Source organism: Vigna angularis, chromosome 6 (assembly GCF_016808095.1).
Source record: "Vigna angularis cultivar LongXiaoDou No.4 chromosome 6, ASM1680809v1, whole genome shotgun sequence".
Classification (NCBI taxonomy): domain Eukaryota; kingdom Viridiplantae; phylum Streptophyta; class Magnoliopsida; order Fabales; family Fabaceae; genus Vigna; species Vigna angularis.
In genome coordinates this window covers 33,419,304-33,438,506 of record NC_068975.1, presented here as the reverse complement: position 1 = coordinate 33,438,506, position 19,203 = coordinate 33,419,304, and the positions used below count along the sequence as shown (strand labels likewise).

Genomic DNA, 19,203 nt, shown 5'->3' with positions numbered 1-19,203 from the left:
TAGTCGGCATACAAAGTTGCCTGCAACTGCATTTCAGAAACTCTCTACTCTCTTGTCTGCCACTTGCCGGGCTATCACTTTTCATCCACTCTCCTTCATTTTGCCAATCTTAATTTGTTGAGGCAAAACGAAAGATTTTCCCTACACGTTTTCACCACTCCCTTATCTATCTTTTAATTTGCATTAGTTTCATAAGCTTCATGATTGTTCCTTTATCACAGGCTACATAAGGAAAAAGTCAGTAAGAGAAAAAGTAGTCAACAACCAGACTATAAATATGGCCAATTCCTTAGGATTCAATTCAATCCCTTGAACACTTAACTACCTCTATATAGCCTTGAGGATTCAAACTTAAACACACATGTCGCTTTCCTGTGCAAAAAACTTCTTCCAGAGGTTCTGGCTAGATGAATACCAAATGGGTAATATTCCCCATGGAAGCTTTTTGGCCAATGATGATCTCCTGCCATCTCTTGGAGCCAGAATTAACCAGGAAATTAGACTTAGAAGATACGTAATCTCCCCTTTCAATCCTCGCTATAGGTGATGTAATGACCCTTCACATATAGTCACAAGAGGATACATAACTCTTGTGAATATTATTTGTGTCTGCATCTTCTCATGTTCTTTTATTACAGGGCTTGGGAGTTGGTACTGGTTGTTCTAGTCATATACTCAACTTGGATTTGCCCATTTGAGTTTGCCTTTCTGCCTTACAAGGAAGATGCTCTATTCATCATAGACAACATTGTCAATGGTTTCTTTGCAATTGACATAGTGTTGACATTCTTTGTAGCATACCTTGACCACCATTCTTATCTTCTTGTTGATGATTCGAAGAGGATTTCAATCAGGTGAATGTACATAACTTTTTCCTCAAAGCTTAATAATGCTACAGCAACTCTGCTTACTCTAAATGGCTCAATCAAACTTGCAGATACCTATCTTCCTGGTTTGCTTTTGATGTCTGCTCAACAATACCGTTTCAGTCCTTTAGCTTCCTCTTCACGGATAGTGGCAGTGAGCTTGGCTTCAAAGTTTTTAACATGTTTCGGTTATGGCGTTTGAGACGAGTCAGTTCTCTGTTTGCAAGGTATACCAATACCATCACATCATATTCAACTTTATGGTTATGGATGGTTCTCATCATAGGCTTCTAATTGCAAGTATATGACATTTCTTAATGCCGCCTTTGCTTTGCTTTCAGGCTTGAAAAGGACATTCGCTTCAATTATTTCTGGACTAGGTGCACAAAGCTCATCGCTGTAAGCTACTAGAATTCATATGTTTTCTTTGTTCTTCTTGCTGTAATAATTTCAAGGTACTTTCAATAACTGAGTTGCCACTTTCACAAAATTTCAGGTGACCTTGTTTGCTGTGCACTGTGCGGGATGCTTTAACTATCTCATTGCAGATAGGTACCCAGATTCCAAAAGAACCTGGATTGGTGCTGTGTACCCAAATTTCAAAGAAGAAAGTCTTTGGGACAGATATGTCACAGCAATGTACTGGTCCATTGTCACTCTTACTACCACTGGTTATGGGGATTTACATGCTGAGAACACAAGAGAGATGTTGTTTGATATCGCTTACATGCTGTTCAACTTGGGTTTAACATCCTATATCATTGGAAACATGACTAACCTTGTAGTCCACTGGACCAGCCGTACCAGAAATTTTGTATGTACTCTCTCAAACTCCTGTTTTTTCTCTTCTGGTAATGCTGAATTTATCAGTGCCAATTATTATTATGCGCTAGATTAAACTAAAATCTGCTTCTCATTTAATAATGCCCTTCAAAGTCACTATCCAGGACAATGTTCAAAAAGCTAATTTTAGATATTCTGTGGGCCCCACACTTTGGTGTTACAATTAAAACAGCAAATCTAAATCTAGCATTACTCTACTGTTAGTTTCATGGAATGTTGGCTGCGCTGCAGTTTCATTTTCAGCAATAACTAACTATCTCCTTTCCAATAAAATAACTCGTTCAGATAAGAGGAATTTTATTTCTTCTGTCTAATGAAGAGAGGATTGGTTTTGGTGCCGCAGAGAGACACAGTCAAAGCAGTTTCTGAATTTGCATCAAGAAATCATTTGCCCCATCGCATACAAGATCAGATGTTGTCACATATATGTTTGAGGTTTAAAACCGAAGAACTGAAGCAGCAAGAAACATTAAATGATCTTCCAAAGGCAATTCGTTCAAGCATTGCACACCATCTGTTTTTTCCTGTCGTGCAAAAGGTCTACCTTTTCCAAGGAGTCTCACATGATTTCCTTTTCGAACTGGTGATACCAATACCCCACATGCCTTGTTTGTTTTTATCATCGTGACATTTTGTCTTAATGCTAAAATATCCGTAATTGACTAAAGTGACCCTGTTATAATAGATTTCAGATATCGAAGCTGAATATTTCCCACCCAAGGAAGATGTCATACTACAAAACGAGTCCTCCACGGAACTTTATGTGCTGGTTTCAGGGGCAGTGGTGAGTTAGCTTAAATCGTGAATAATTCAATAAGCATTAATTAATATTGGAGAATGTTTACTGACAATTTTTTCTTTTAAACTGTTACCTGTTGCAGGATCTGGTTCGCTACATCGATGGGCATGATCATGTAAAGTTGTTCAAGATCATGACATTTTATTCAGCTTCAAAATATGAAATAACTGAATATAACTTTCTCTCTACATTAAACAATTCAGGTTCATGGGAAGGCAGTTGCAGTTGATGCGTTTGGAGAGATTGGAGTTTTGTATCAGATACCCCAGCCTTTCACAGTTCGTACAACAGAACTTTCTCAGATTTTAAGACTCAACAAAACATCCTTAATGAATGTTTTACAAGCAAATCCAGGAGACGCACAAATTATAATGGATAACCTTTTAATGGTAATAATGAGGATATGGAAGACCTCTAAATTCAAATCATGGAAAATATTTAATAGAAACTTCATTTATAGCATATTCCGCCAACAATAATAGAATCCTGAACCACTTTTTTGTGCATTGACAGAGGTTGAAGGGGCGTGAAGATTTTGGCTTTGAATTTCTTTGCACAGATTCTGGGCGGTTTACAAATGAACTGCTTCAAGGAGATCATACGATACGAAGCTCTTCTCACGAGTGTACAAATAATTCACATGAGCATTCATTAATGCGTGAAGGAGAGTGCATAGATATTAGAAAGTCTGAGATCAGTTTTCGTAATGTGACTAATGATGATGATTTAGTCACTAAACATAGCGTGATCCCCGAGCATGATACAGGAGAAGCTCGTGCCCCTGCACGCAAAGAGAATCTAGATGTTGTTGAAATTCTGCTGGAAAGAGAATCAAATCCTAACGCAAATTCCATAGGGTGGACACAAAATGCTCTAGCGAAACAGCCGAAAAACAAGAGCATTTGTGACCCAAAAAGGAGTCATGAAAAGGAGAAGTTGGATGAATTTAGAATAGAGATAGAGGAGCCAGAAATCCTCCTTGACAGGGATAGCTCAACGAGAAACAGAAGACATGGAGGTATTAGATCTATCAAGTATCCAAAAGAAAAAATAAGCACAAACTCCAATTCAAGAAATTCTAACTGTCCAAGTGATATCGATTCGGCAAGGCTTCCCAAGAAGAGAGTAACAATCCAGTTGCTACATGGATGCAGGAGTAGCTCACAGGGAAGCCACGGAAAATTAATAATCCTGCCCGATTCATTAGAAGAGCTGCTCAAAATTGCCGGTAAGCTTTTTGACTCAAAATAAAAACGTTGATTATGAATTATGATTTAAGAACCTATAGAAGAGCAAATATAGTTTCACCCACACACACTGGATCAGCTATTTTAATGGGGGAAAGGGGCCGAGGGGAAGATGGTGAAAAAAATACATGTTATATTCAAGAAACAAAAACAGTGTAACTCTTTTTACTGCTCCCACTTTGTCCTCCTAACTATAAACTTGAAAAATTGCAGGTGAAAAATTTGGCGGCTTCAACCCTACAAAAGTAGTAAATACAAAGAATGCAAAGATAGATGACATAAATGTAATCCAAGATGGAGATCGTCTCTTTCTTCTGTGCTGCGATAACGAAAATTTGTGTTCGTGATGCTATGAGGATAGATAACATCTTTTGGAACATAATGACAACCGTGTAATCGAATCATAAAATGCTAAGCATTCAGAAAGATATGGAAAATCATACAATTAAATTACAAAAGCTGCTCGCTGTTCAATGTTCACTACTTAAAACAAAATTTTACAATCTCGATCAGATAGGGCCGGCTATAAATCCAAGAAAATGAGTGGAAGTCAATTTGACGGTCTCTAAATGTGTTTTCTGATGAATTGCCTGATCCAAACAGTATTTCACAGTTTTTAATATCACTGAGAACCCAGCTAATCATTTCCTTTACAACCAGAACTGCTTTTGGTCAGTGTAAGAGATGCTAGACTGAATTCAAAGAAGCATCTCACTTTGTGAGAACAGGGTCGTATTTCTATTAATTGACTGTTGAATGCCTTTGATGAATAAAACTCATTTCTTCAAATTGATTGGTATAGGATGTGCTTCTGTGTTGAAAACAAATTTATCCAGAGGAATAAGAGAACTGTCCGAAAAAAGTAAGTATAAATACTTGAGTGTTTCTCCTAGAAAGAAAGTCTCCATTTTGTCTCTTCTGTGAGGAGGAACACTGGTTACATCGTCCAGGGAACAATATCCACCTGTATCAACCTTTGTGTGTTTTTCAAAAGCTTCAAAGATTTGCCAACCCCATTCACGATATCTGTAAGACAAGATTATATCTAGTTATTTCAAAAAATAATGAATAAGTAAAACTAGAAAAAAAAATTAAGCTAACTTTCACTGTTTCTTAGATATGGTTAAAAGAAATATATAACTATAAACTAATCATATACAACATAGGAGGAAAGCATACTTTGGATCTTCTGTGATGCGGTACAAAACAAACAACGACTCCACAGTCTCAGGTCTCAGAAGATTATGACGGTCAGCAGGTCTTATTATGATATCATTAACAAATTCTGAGCTCTTATTTCCTCCGTCGTGACCTTCTTCAGAAAAATCCTGGACACAAAAAGCAAGAGGCAAGATGTCATGTTTCTATTCTTGCCATGAAAAAATTCAGTAGAAAAACAAATTATTTCCATAAGCAGCACCATAGAACATAAATGTTGCCTTTTCTTGTGATCTTCTTTCAACTGATGAAATAAAAAATTCTATATAAAGTCTACTAACCTCGGTATGAAAGTAAGCAATTTCAGGAGCAAGACCAGTTGAAGTTACTGCATACATTTCAAAGCATGTTTTAGTCAGATCTTCTGCTAGCTTCAGATTTTCTAGGTCTTCAAAGTTAAGCATATTGTTTTTCATTGCCTGTTTCTTTGTAAGACCTTTAGTGGCACCAAGTGCAAGAGTACCAGGTAGGAAACACACCTGAGAGGGCAGACATTGCAATTTTACGTCAATGTTAGTATGTACAAGTCAGTATTAACAAGGGAACTCTTAAATCTTAATTATGATCAATCCGCTTAACAGAATTTTCATGAGAAAAATGAGGGCAGAAAAAATAAGCAAATAACAGCAGAGTATTTTTCTACTAAACGGAAGAGCTACTTGATACTCTCTGTCAAATCCACAGCTCAAAGAAATCTATTAAACTCAAGCTTCTCTATAAATGTTTGGGACAAAATCTTTCTAAGAGCATTAAAGCTGTCATTGGAACCCATCTTACTACTCCGAATCAATACTGCTACTGTAAATGTAAATTTCCGGACCAGTCACGGTACTCATACGGTTCAGGCTTCAGAAAATTATGGTAGCCATTTTTCCATCATTCTTTTGTAACCTCAACCATGAAATATAGGCTCAGTTTTCATTTGAATGTTGTCGTTGAGTACAATTATGACGTTCTCATCTAAAAAATGCACCCTAAGCATATGCTTAACTTGTAAAAAATCATAACCGATTCCAATTATGTATACAGTATAATTAAACATAAGAGGAAAACTTAGTTCCCAGTATGTGAAACAAATTATATAGGCATTTTAAAATGTTTATGGAACGAATTTAAACCACACACAGACGTAGCAGAATATGACTCAGCATTACAGTGGAAAATGATAACAGAGAAGCCCTGCAGGAACATCTGCTGTTCAATTTTCTATAAAATCATACATAATCGTAGTAGGGTGGGAAACTGGGAATATCATAATTTCAAAGGCGATAAAAAATTGAATTTCATAATTTACGTACATCAAATACAATTAGACAATTTCTAATGACAAACCAATCCAGCAGTTCATAATTAAGGATACTGTATAGCGAGTGCAGCATATTACATATGGCACAGTAACTAGATCAAACCTATTGCACGATTTCTACTGAATGATATTTTCAAGCAACTATACTATATGGCTAAATAAATAGCCTGCAATGCCAAGTTTAAAAATTAGAAAGTACCACATACCAAGTGATCCATTTTTGAGCTGAAAGCACCGTTTAACCCGTAAGGTAATTCTCCAACAAAAACTAGTCCATTTGGAATTGATTTCTTAACAAGACGATGTCTAACACCATTCATTGCTTCCTTGTACATTTCATATAGATATGATGTATTACTATTGCTACTATCTCCACTCTGAAGCCATACTTTAATTAAGTACTCATAGTAACTGTCACCACGAGATCCCAGTCTAATATTTTCTCCATTGAATTCGCCAGAGTGAGGGCTGCATTTAGTTATTAGAGATAACTAAATGTCAGTAGAAACAAGATGAGAAAATAAAAAGAAAATATAATAAGTATATGAACAAAACCAATCAAAAGACTTATCCAGAATTACTCCAATTGAATATGAATTCCAAATACAATGATTAAGTTATATTCAGTTTCATACCTAATATAGATAGGAACCAGTCCTTCAAATTTTGGAAGAGTCTTCATGTGCTCCATGACTTTCATTGCTTCCAAACCATATTTCTGATCACCAGATACAGAACTGAGATAATTAAACTCAAGCTGCACAGTGGAAACTTCTGACGTGCTACTCAATCCACCAGGAGCTGGTTGTGCTGACTTGTCATGAAGAATAACATCACTAAAGGGAATAGCAGTGGGACTGGTCGTAAAAGCAGATAGCAAACGGTCAGCCAAATCCTTAGCAGTTGCTAGATAAACTTCTGGTTTAGGTCCTGCTTGAGTAATGTTCATTCCATTTTCCCCACCACTTAAATGGTACGCGCTCAAAAGTCCACCCAAAACTCGAATCGTGGTTTCAAATAAATTCACTTGACCCTTGCTCCTAATTCTCTCAGAAAGGTGTTCCGCAACCCAGGATCCAGCTTCAGCAACAACCTCATCAAGATCCATAATCATAGCAGTATCGAGAGCATCTACAACCGTCGCACCTAACCCTCCTAATCCATCAACTCCTTGCCGGCTGAGTGGCATAAGCTCATCCCTACCCATGGCAAATTTTTTGTACCCAGACCACGCATGAAGAAAAGCTTCCTTAACCTTCTGTTGCCTAGCAATCCACATTGACCTAACAACATCCGGATTTCCCAATACCTGGCCAGCGCCATTACTACTTACCTTTTCATCCGGCGATAATCGAGGAGGAAGCCTCGGAGGCCGTCTCCAGAATCTCTTTATTTTGCCAGCACCATCAACAAAGCTACTATTGGCGTAACTGACTCTATTCACAATTGTTTGATCATTAGAAACTACACCACCTGAACTCGAGTGTGCCAACACAAGATAAGCCACGCCAAAGATCAATATCAAGAACAGAAACTTTCCTGTACTACAGCTGACACAATCACGCTTTAGGTTACCGGTGAGCAAGTTCTGAGTAACAACCTGGAAAATCAACACATAGCAAATAACTAAACATTTATTCCTTCTTAAACTAACACAAATGCCCGTTACAAACTCACAATGGCAAGGAGTACAAAGAGAAACTAATGTGAAGATTATAGAGAATCGAATTAGCGTGATCAGGATTATAGGAATGGATGCAGCTAAGGAAGATAGGTATTGGGGAAAACGACGATGATTGGATCTGAATTGAAGAGAGAAACGTACCTTGGAGAAAGAACGGTGGCGAAACTTGGCGTTATCGTAGTCAACATCTTTGATGGAGTAGGGCAGAGACTTGGACATGGTGTTGGATCCGATCAACAATTCCAATTGAGCAAAAGACACACGAAGATCTAGCTAAGAATTCGATTGCGTAAAAACAGCGGGATTCTATGCCTAACTTGCATCGTCTCATGCGACCAGAGAGAGAGAGAGAGAGAGAGAGAGAGGTTTCTCCGCTGCCAGAATAGGGACGTTGTGAGAAGAACTTTCAGATCAATGGTGTTTGACGCATTCAACACGTTTTAATTATATCCTATTATTTTTACAAATCTTCTTAGAGGTTTTATGAACCAACTTATTAGATGGGAAAAAATGTATTCAAAATTTTAAAAACATAAAATATACTTAATTGACTATTTTTTTATAAATATAAATTTTAAAAAATATATGTATATATATTTGAAGAGAGTTTTTACTATTCTTAATTATCTTACCCACAAACCACGTTGAATTCCCATCTAATGGGTTTATATGCACCAAGTGTACAAATTTTAAGGTGTGATTGGTTGTGATGTTCAGAATGTTCACCAAAAATTTGACGATGTGGCGGCTGCACCTGACTTTTACGAAAAGAATCAATTATCTGTGTCACTTGGTAAGTTGATGCAACATTTACACATAGGTTTTATCTTTCTAGTGGCGTTAATTATTTTGTGTTGAAAATGGTAGGAGCTATTGTTAAAGATTTACTAGTCAATTGTCATACTATATCATAGTATCTTGCCTAATTGTACTTATGAAGGTCAACTTCTAATATAAGTTCTTTCTAAAGACGGACAGTATTATGAAGGTATGTAATTATTATCTAGTTATGTTGTAGGAATTTTTGACCGGAGAAAAAAAAAAGAACTCGTTCTTTGTGCATTGTACGAGTGAGAAGATTTGGTGCATTTATTTTTGTAAATCTTTATTGTAGGAACTTGAAGTGAGGGTAAAGAACTATTTTGAATATATAAATATAACTGTAAAGATGGTGGGTATATTAATATAATATACATATACATGTAAAAAAATTCAGAGATTAACCCTTTTAAGATGAGATATTCTTGAATATATATATATATATATATATATATATATATATATATATATATATATATATATATATATATATATATATATAAAAGATGAGATATTTTCAAGTATTATCACACGACAGTTACGTTGAATAATAAAATTGTCTTTTTTAATATATATTTTTAATGTATAATTGAGTATTATCTTTTATATATTTCTATTGAATATAAAAGAAATGTTATTATTATGATATTACGTGAATAATGATAGACTATAATAAAATATTTGATAAATTGATAACTTTTTGGCAAGTATATTAAATTGTTCAAGTAATACAGTAAATTAAGTTAAAAGTATTGTTTTTCCAAGGAAATTTGAGTCACGTTATTCAATTAAAAATATTTATCAAGATCAATTAAACATTTGTGATTTCAATTTGGAAATTAACATGAAATTAACAACGTAAAAAAATTAAGATTGAAAAATACGATTAGAGATCACTAGAATTGGTCTTTGACTAACATTACAGTAAAATCCTGGACAACATACATTCTCTGTTCAAGCATTCACATAAGAGTATCTTGGTTTAATTCCTTAAAACAAGTTCTAAAATTATCTATTGAATTATTAATTCCTTAATTAATTCAGCAGATAATTTTGCATTAGATTCAGATGTTGAGAATGACCAAAAGAAGTTATTCCTAGCGTAGTTACTTTTAGTTTCTTTTCTTAAGTTTTTTGTTCTAAAAATACTTCCTAGTACAAAAAAACTTTTAAATAGAATTATACTTCCGTATAATCAAAAGCAAGTCAAGAAAAGAACAAGAATAGAAACATATATTGCACAGGAAATTTACATTAATGTGTCGTCATACAACCAATTCTAAGGAACAGAAAATTTAGCCTATCCTAGACATCTCAAACGTACTCTTTACAGCAATTCCTTGCAGAAAGTGAAGTCTTAGATGTCTTGGAAGGTCTCATGAGTGTCTCCTGAGTTCTCCAGTATTTTTCTCGCTCTGTTCGTGTCAGAAGATGGTTTCTCTCTTTGTCACGTCTTTTAAAGCCATTTAACTTCATTAATTCGCTCAGCGCACATGTACTGGTGCGCTATGCGAATTTTCTTAACTGCTGCACTTTAACTTATGTTATTCGCTCAGCACACAGGTACTGGTGCGCTATGTGAATTTCCTTCTTCTGGCAGTGCGAATTTTGGCTTTCGCTTTGCGAAAATTGGCTGACAGAGTCCAAATAATACACTTTTTCCTGTACAATATTTTACATAACAATCTACTACCTATTACAACTTTTCAACGAGGAACAACATGAATAATTATAATATTGAGTTGATAAGTGTAAAAACAACTCTTTTTCACACCTATCATAAATTACATGAAAATATAAAAACAAAATCATAAAGACTCCATTTTCGTTTAACGAAAATATCACATGGATTTCCTCAAACTAAAATCTCTTATCACACACCTCTGGCACCCAAAAGTCATATTAATGTAACATTTCGTATAAAATTATTAAGATATTACTTTATATATATATATATATATATATATATATATATATATATATATATGTATATGTATATGTATATGTATATGTATATATATGATAATAAAATCACTTAAATTAAAACAAACTTACAAGAAGACAATAGATTTACCCCTACCAACTCATTTGCTTCGTCTTCATCTCTCGAGTAGCAACTGAAAAACTCACATCATTTAGGTAATCATTGTAAAAGAAAAAAAATTAACACACAACAGACAACACAAAAGCAGGTAAGTTAGTTGTAACACAATTTATTATAATAAAATAACATTACAACATGTTTTACACTTCACACAAATGCAACAGACTTAGACTTGACCATCCGGATATACAATAAATGTCGAGCTATAACATCTTATGTTCTTTGTGTGATGGAACAACTGACAACCATCAAAGTTACCACACAAATGCACAACCCACTATGGTCCTATGAGGGTCTTTCTCCATGGCAAAGGGCATGTTACCCTGTGGAGTGTTATGGAGTGTCAATAGTAGTTGCTTTGATCCTATGTAGATTTTAATTCTTCTTCTTTCGACTAACAATTTTAATCTTGTCCAACAATTCTCATTTGCATGCTCTCGTGATTGATTAACACAGAAAATAGAAACAATTAGTGAATAATTACATGTTGAATGTAAATAATTATTATTTTTAATTTAAGTAAGAATAATCTTTAAAAGTTTGAAAATCAAAATATGTTTTATTTAAAAATTATTTTCAATTTCTCATCAAAATTTAGGAATTAAAAATATATTCAACTCAAGAAAATTTCTCATAAAAATGATTATATATGATTATAGATTTCAAGAAAAAATTTAATATTTTTATAAAATAAAAAATAAATATTATAAATTTAACGATTCTTTAAATAATAAAATAAATAGCATTAAGTTTGTGAATTAATTAGCACAATACTGATTAATCACATCTCTCTAGATGTACAGCAAAATTGAATACAATGATAAAAAAAATAACTAAACTAAAAACTTTAAAAAAATTAATGGAGATAATTAAAAATAATCCTTCATCATTCCTAAAACAAAATTTAAATATTTAATCTAATAGCATTTCCAAACTCAAGAACTCTAAAACGGTAGTTTTTAACATTTGAGGCTAAATTGATTGTTTTATAAGAATTGAAAGGGAGTTTGTGAAACCCTAAATAATTAGCAGTAATAATTCCCTGTCACATCCAATTAATACACACCATAATCCATGCTTATCTCATTAAAAATCCACTCCCAACTCTGATGCATCCCTGCTGTGCACAGAAACACGCATCACGTCACTCGCGCAGGGTTTAAAAGCGTACTAAACTCTGCATGCACGCACGCCACTTGTCACGTTGGAAGCTTCCAATTCAGAGTTGGTGTGCAGGTGTCAACGTGAGAGAAGTTCGTTCAAACGAACGTTATTTTAACAAAACTGGAATTTCAGAAAACTCTCTCACCTACACCATTCATCTTCTTCCTCACGAAAGCTCACCCCTTCATCTTCTCCAACTTCTCTCTAAAACCAGTAAACTTCTCTCTACTGTAACCTCTCATTTTCTTCTCCAAATCCCATTTCAGAACCATAGGAACGTTTCCAGAGACGCGGACGTTAGTTTGGACCGAACAGAATTTGATTCTAAGCTGGTAAGTTCCTTCCTCTAGTAGTTCGTCCATTAGGGTTTTGTTCGAAACCATACTCTCGGTTCATGCATGGACTGTATCTGAGAATTTTCTGGTTTTGTTGTTTAGATCAAGTGAGAGTGTTGAGTGAAACTGAGGGTAGAAAGCTGTAAGAGACGAACCCAACTTTTGCATTAGGGCGTACACTGCTATCCAGGTAAGGGAAGCTTATATGTTTAATTTATACTTGTATGAATTATATGAAGGCATGATATGGGTTGTCTGTATGTTATATACGTATATATGTGCTATTCTGGATCTGCATGTGCGAACCCTGTTGTGCTGTTTGAATATGTCTTCTGTTGGTTGAAATGCATGTTGAATTTGATTCGTATGAAAGGTGTATGGTTATTGTATAGTTGGAATGATTAAAATGTTGAGATCTGTATGATGATGATGTTTAAGGCGAATTAAATCTGGAATGAAAGTTATAAAGTTTATAAATTTGAAATCTGGAAAATTCTGCTAAGGTTGAGAAATCTGAAATTTAAAACACTTCCCTATGATAAAAGACGCTCGTCATCGTACGGTCTTATACCGTTCGGTTTTCCTGGAAAATAACTTAGAATGGAATTCTTTCATTTGGAAAGAACTCTGCTCGAGAACGAGCGTCCCCATTTGAATGTTTGAGCGTTCGGTTCAGCTCAACTGTATATAAATATTTGAAACTTTATAAATACGTAAAGTTCGGCCTTATGTCGAGCGTTCGTCTTTGATAGCGTTCGGCCTTATGTCGAGCGTTCGTCTTTGATAGCGTTCGGCCTTATGTCGAACGTTCGTTCTTAATAGCGTTCGGCCTTATGTCGAACGTTCGTTTTAAACGGCGCACGGTATTCTACCAAGCGTTCGTCCGAAATAGCGCTCGGTCTTAGAACGAGCGTCCGTTCTAAATCGCGCAAGGTCTCATATCAAGCGCTCGTAATAATTGAATAATTATTTGATAAAATAGCGTTCGTTCTAAAGTATTAGACATTCATTCTCCGTACGTCCGTTAAATCTCTGGCCTTAGTTTTCATTATGCAACCATCTTCAAATATGATTCTAAGTAATCTTGACACTCCATTGTGTATTAAATCTGGTTCATGTTTTTATCACAAATATTTTCTAAGTACCAGTACACTTCAAGTCGAGTCAGTTCATCTAACTGGCCAAATAGAAAATTACGTTTGTTGTATATTTCCCTGAGTATCCAGTAACTTTATTTGGACGTTCGTCCTACTTCTTCAATGGATTGAGCGTTCGTCATTTTTGACTCCTGAACCTAATGATGTAAAAGATGATGGAATATGATAAATTAAAGTGTGAACACTATGAGAACTGAATTTATGATGTTGGATTTTGGACGAGCGTTCCAGGGAGGAACGTCTCATATATATATATATATATATTGAAAGATTGAATTGGTAAAGTATGACTGTGGATAGCTAATGCTGGCTTGGTCCATCCTGATATTCCGTGATGCTCATCTTCACGTAGAAGGGAGTAGTCATGTGTGGGAATGGCAGGAGGTTCTATTCCTTAGGGGTACTTTGGATAGAGCTAACCTCGAGTGGCAGCTGTTGAGGGTATCCCAGTTACTACATCACTCGGGTGCAAGGACGCCTGTAGCTACACGGTTCATACAGTCCGGACGGTCGTCTATTATTCTTATAAATTACTATGTTACATTATGTTGAATTGTATGTTGTGCGTGTGCATTGAAATGTTGAATGTGTATTGTGAATGTATGAATTAAATATTATAAGCTTACCCTTTTGTTTTCCTTGTGTTGTCAATTGTCCATGTACGTTCGTCCTGTTTTGCAATGATCATCCGTTGTGGATGTGAGCAGATGGTGGTACGTCCCTTGAAGAAATGCTGGAAGAAGAAAATTTGGATGAAGCTAATCTGGTGGAGGTAGAAGTAAAGGCCGAGCCTTAGAGCGCTCGGTAGATCAGTTTGTAAATGTTTAGTTTATTTTTAGACGTTCGGTTATATGTTTTGGTAAAACCGTTCGTTATTAGCGCTCGTTGTTTTGAGCTGTATATTGAAACTCTGCAACCTTAAGCCGTTCGGCTTTTGAACTTGGTTAATTGTAAAGACTGCTTATTTACTGTTAATTGTAATTAATTCTAAATTATGGTAATTACTATATTTTGGGATGTTACAGAGTTTAATTTTGGGGATGATTATTAATTCCACTTATTATGATTTGCATAAAGTTAGGGACAGCATAAATCAAAGTTAAGTTGATTAGTGACTGATGTGAGGAAACCGAAACCCTTTGATTAAACAATTACCTTTATATGGTTTAAAGCTGCTTCCCCAACAGTATCAAGCAATAGGTTTCAAATTTGCTTTAGATGAAAAAAAGGTTTAATTTCACACCTATTTTTATCAAATGTGAGATATTAAATTAAAATACAAAAGTTAACTTAATCCATGAAAATATTCTAATACTAATAATAAAGATAAATGAAAACATAAAGTACAAAATATTCGAAAATATTTTTTAAAAAATATCAAAATTTAATCAAAATGCTTTAAAATAGTTTCAACGACGATTTATACGGAATTTAATGTTATCTATATCTCTAGTTATTATCATATTAAAATTAATTTCGTGATTCTTCTTTTTACATTGTTGTTCCTTTTCTCGTTTTTATGGTTTACGTATGTCTTGATGTATTTATTTCTAGGTTTAAGTAACTTTTTCAACTTTTTTATGATTTTTTATATCTTAATTAAATTTTTATTAAAAGGTTTGTTTGTTAAATATTTCAAATTTTTATAATTTTAAAGTGAGTTATTTCTGTAGTTTAAATTTTCTTTTAAGCGATTGCGGTGAATCTTATTTAGGTACGGTAACAGGACATAAATGAATTTTATTATTTTATTTTAATTCTTAAAGATAAAATTCTTATATAAAATTTTTGTTCCATTTCTATTCTTATTAGATATATTCTTATTCGCGTTCATACATGTTTTTTTTCAATATAAATTATTTAACTTTTCCAAAAAACCTAAAAAATCATATCAAATGAAATATGATATCGTTGGGTATTCAATATCAGAATGATATTATGATTTTTTTTTCAATATTAAATATTTATAAAATAATTATAAATATATACACTTGAAATTAGAGTGTAAAGTAACATTTAAATAAAAGTAACATAATCATAAAATATATTACATAATTATACGTAAATAAAGTTTTATCATAACCAACAAATTTATTGATTTTGCAATCATTACTAAAATAAAATTGATAAAATTATTAAAGCAACAAATATTAAAATTTAAAAATAGTTTAATGTTTTCTTTATTTTCTTTTTCTAAATTCTAATAAAATATTCTTTATTAATAAAAAGTATAACGCACTTGAATAAATAAATAAATAATATTAAACTAATAATAGTTTAAATTTAACATAGATTTTTTTATCTTTTTCACCTTTAACAATGATTTTAAATTATTTATAATAAATGATATACCTTTGTTTAATTAAATCATAAAACTATATGAAAATGAGTTAAAAAATAAAAAATAAGAGTTAAATATGTATTTAGTCTCTAAATTTTGATGTAAAATTATTATTTTAACTCAATAATATTAATATATTTTGGATTTGTTAAATGGTGTTCCTTGACAATAAAGTGGGAACTTAAACACTTTAAAAGAAATTGTTTTTGGTATGTAAAAAAAAAATTAACCTAGTTGAATTAAAAATGATTATAATTATCTATTTTTTAAGTTTAGAGACCAATGTATGAAAATTTGGGATTGAGACAAATTTTAATTTAGCGTCAAAATTCATAAACTTAAAAATATATATTTAACTCTAATAATATTATAAAAAAATTATATCATAACAGTCTCTAACAAAAAACACATAAAATTAAAAATTAAGAAAAAATATATATAACTCTAGCACTTTCATGTTAATGGATTCGTCCTCTTACTTAATGGGAAAGGATGATAAACTAAAATAATAATTTATCTATATCCGAATCAACTCAATGAGACTGCAATTGTCATCTTTTGACCAATGTGGGATTTTAGGATAAAGATGAAAACTTTGCATTTGGGTCATCAAGTTTTGCTTATTGTATAGTGTTCAATAAAGAAAGGATGATGGTGAAGGGTTTTCAAATTAGAGTTTTATGAAGAGATCTTGAGTTTTCCACCAAGAATTACAAACACCCTAGGCCCTTATAAACACCATCAATCAATGTTAATCACACATTTGTTACAAGTCATCATTTTTAAAATTACTTCTGTATATACATAGCAACTGAAGTCAAATTCATGGGTTATTCCATATTTTATAAAAAGGATTGAGTTACACTGCTATAGCTTTTATTTATATCATCAACAACTTTAGAAGGACGAATTTGTGTGTTACAATTAGGAGATGAATTATAAGGTCGTAAGTTTGAATAACTTGCAATAGTTATAAGAAAAAAAATGAATATATGAAAAAGTAGTGATAGGACATCATTATGTTATATATAAGCCACAAATCGATCCCATCTTCCAATACTATTAACTTTTCTTCGCAAATCGATCTTCTCCTCTCTCCTTTTTCTCTCCCTTTATCGTCTCAAAAGTCTCAACCACCCATTGGAATTCTCGTTCATCTTCAATCTCGGCACTCTCACTTCCATAATTCCCTCTCCTTTTCCTCTCCACACAAATAATGCACCACCAAATACCCTCAGACTTCTCAACTCTTCAGTCTCATGGCCAACCTCACTCCAACCCTAAAGTGCATGTGCACAATAACACTCTTCATTCTCTTCCTCCTCTCTTACACAGTTTCTTCTTCATCTTCTTCTTCTCCTTCGTCCTCACGCTACTCCACCCTAGCAGAGATCCAGCACCGAAACCCTTCTCCAACCATCACCCCTTCACAACACTACCAAATGTTCTACCTCAAGAACACTCCCCACACCACCCCTTTGACCAAACAAGAACGCCTCAAGAAGAGAAGAACAAGGAGAAACAAGAACATGATGAGGCACAGAAAGAAGATAGTGTCCAAGAACATGCACCAGTCACGTGACTCGCAACGTTTCTCTGTCATGCTCCCAAAGGGTTATGTCCCTCCTTCTGGCTCCTCACCTTGCCACAATGATCAACCCAATACGGTGTCTTCCTCCTTCCACTGCCATCTCAGTACCACTGCACAACCTTGATGAGATAAGTCAAAGTTTAAAGCTCCAATAAATAATCTACACATTAAAATAACCCTCACATTTATCTCATATTACACGTGGAGCATTCAGATTACCAAGATGAGGAAACGGCTACTACACTGTATTGATCATTGCTTTTGATCCTTAATTCTTCCTTGTCTGTCACCACTTACTCACTGTTCGTTTTTCTTGCCTTATCTTAATGTTGTAATAAAAGACAAAATAAGAGAATCAACAAAATGTATAGTAATAAATCAGTGAGACTTCATTTTTGCTTCTGCAATTTTCTATTTTTCCCATGGTTTTGGCTACTTTTAAACTTTTAGTTCCATTTCTATACAGTGTAAAAAATTCAAACAATAATAATCATGGGAGAGTGTGTATATTTTCCCTTTCTTGGTTGTGATATTGCTCAGTTTTGGTGTTAGTTTACCTTTTATTTGGTTACAAAGTTCCCTTTTTTTAGTTTTTTTCTTTCATTTAGTTTGAACTGAACTTATATCATAAAAGAGGGAATTATTAATTACGATAGGTACATTAAATAATGTTGTGAAATGTTACCGTACTGTTATTAATTAATGAATGCAGTATTTTCTGATATGAGTTAAAGAGACAGAGATGTCTGTTAAGATGCATATATGGTGAAAGTATATATGTTTGTTTGTTGAGTTAATGGATTTGATCTGAAAGAAGGTTTGGATGGTGAAAAAAAGTAAAAAATGAGAGGTAGGTGGAGGAGAAGAGAGGGAGAATGAGAAAAGGGCATGTGGATTTGCATCGTTGGGGGAAAGCAAAAGTCGTATGTTAGAATAGCATTGAAGTTTCGTGGCGTTTACTTTGTTGTTGCATGCAATGAATTATGCATTGTAGGGACGGCTCTCTAGACGATGTGCCACACAAGTCGGATCCATGTCACAATAAATATACCAAAAATCATATACCTTTCCAAGTAAGAAAACATTTCCGCAACATCATAGTCAAGATAAAAAAAAAAGTTGTCTCCTTTAAATTCTGTCTAATAAAGTCATTTATATATAGCTTACAATGTTATATATCATACTTTGTTTCTTTATCAACCAAAAGGGAATTGCATCATCTCCAGAGTGAATAACTCACCTCTAATTAACCTTTTTTAAATATTCAATTACATTATATATCATAAGTAATGATAGATAAATATTATATTATTGTTAGAAAATAAACTTTAAACTTGATTTAACTTTTCTAGAAGTGTTTGTGAACAGAGACTCATCCACTTTTAATAATGTTAATTGATTAAGACTAAATTTAAACAATAATAAATAGTTCACCAGTGAGTGAAACAGTAAACTTAAAAAATAAATATTAAAATATATCATATTAAGAAAACAAATTTTAAATTTAACTTAACCTAACAAACCATAAATTTTATACATATTTTATATATTATAAAATTGTCTTATTATTATAATTAAAAATAATTTTTATATAAACAAATGAAGAAAACATTGCAGTAAACTACAAAATTGGAACACATCCAAAAACAAATCGACTATGAAAAAATGTATTAACAATATAAATTTTACAATAACAAATTAGAAATAATTTGTGTGCGTTCCAAAATAA

The 19,203-nt window shown here is 33.3% G+C and overlaps 2 protein-coding genes across 2 annotated transcripts; one reads left to right on the top strand and one right to left on the bottom strand.

Annotated features, from left to right (window-relative positions):
• The first annotated feature begins 8 nt into the window (after nucleotides 1-8).
• On the top strand, nucleotides 9-4,102 carry LOC108343147 (potassium channel KAT3). The gene is made up of 11 exons (XM_017581241.2): nucleotides 9-543; nucleotides 639-854; nucleotides 938-1,093; nucleotides 1,208-1,265; nucleotides 1,363-1,680; nucleotides 2,053-2,292; nucleotides 2,395-2,493; nucleotides 2,591-2,623; nucleotides 2,712-2,897; nucleotides 3,022-3,736; nucleotides 3,969-4,102. The coding sequence occupies exons 1-11, from the start codon at nucleotides 362-364 to the stop codon at nucleotides 4,100-4,102; spliced, it is 2,337 nt and encodes a 778-aa protein (XP_017436730.1). The 5' UTR covers nucleotides 9-361.
• Nucleotides 4,103-4,148: 46 nt separating this feature from the next.
• LOC108343148 (mannosyl-oligosaccharide 1,2-alpha-mannosidase MNS3) lies at nucleotides 4,149-8,399 on the bottom strand. Its single transcript, XM_017581242.2, has 6 exons — nucleotides 8,105-8,399; nucleotides 6,915-7,879; nucleotides 6,486-6,747; nucleotides 5,255-5,452; nucleotides 4,935-5,083; nucleotides 4,149-4,781 (listed from the first exon to the last, which is right to left on the bottom strand). Exons 1-6 carry the CDS (start codon nucleotides 8,180-8,182, stop codon nucleotides 4,532-4,534), a joined length of 1,902 nt encoding a protein of 633 aa, XP_017436731.1. The 5' UTR covers nucleotides 8,183-8,399; the 3' UTR covers nucleotides 4,149-4,531.
• Between the last annotated feature and the right edge of the window lie 10,804 nt (nucleotides 8,400-19,203).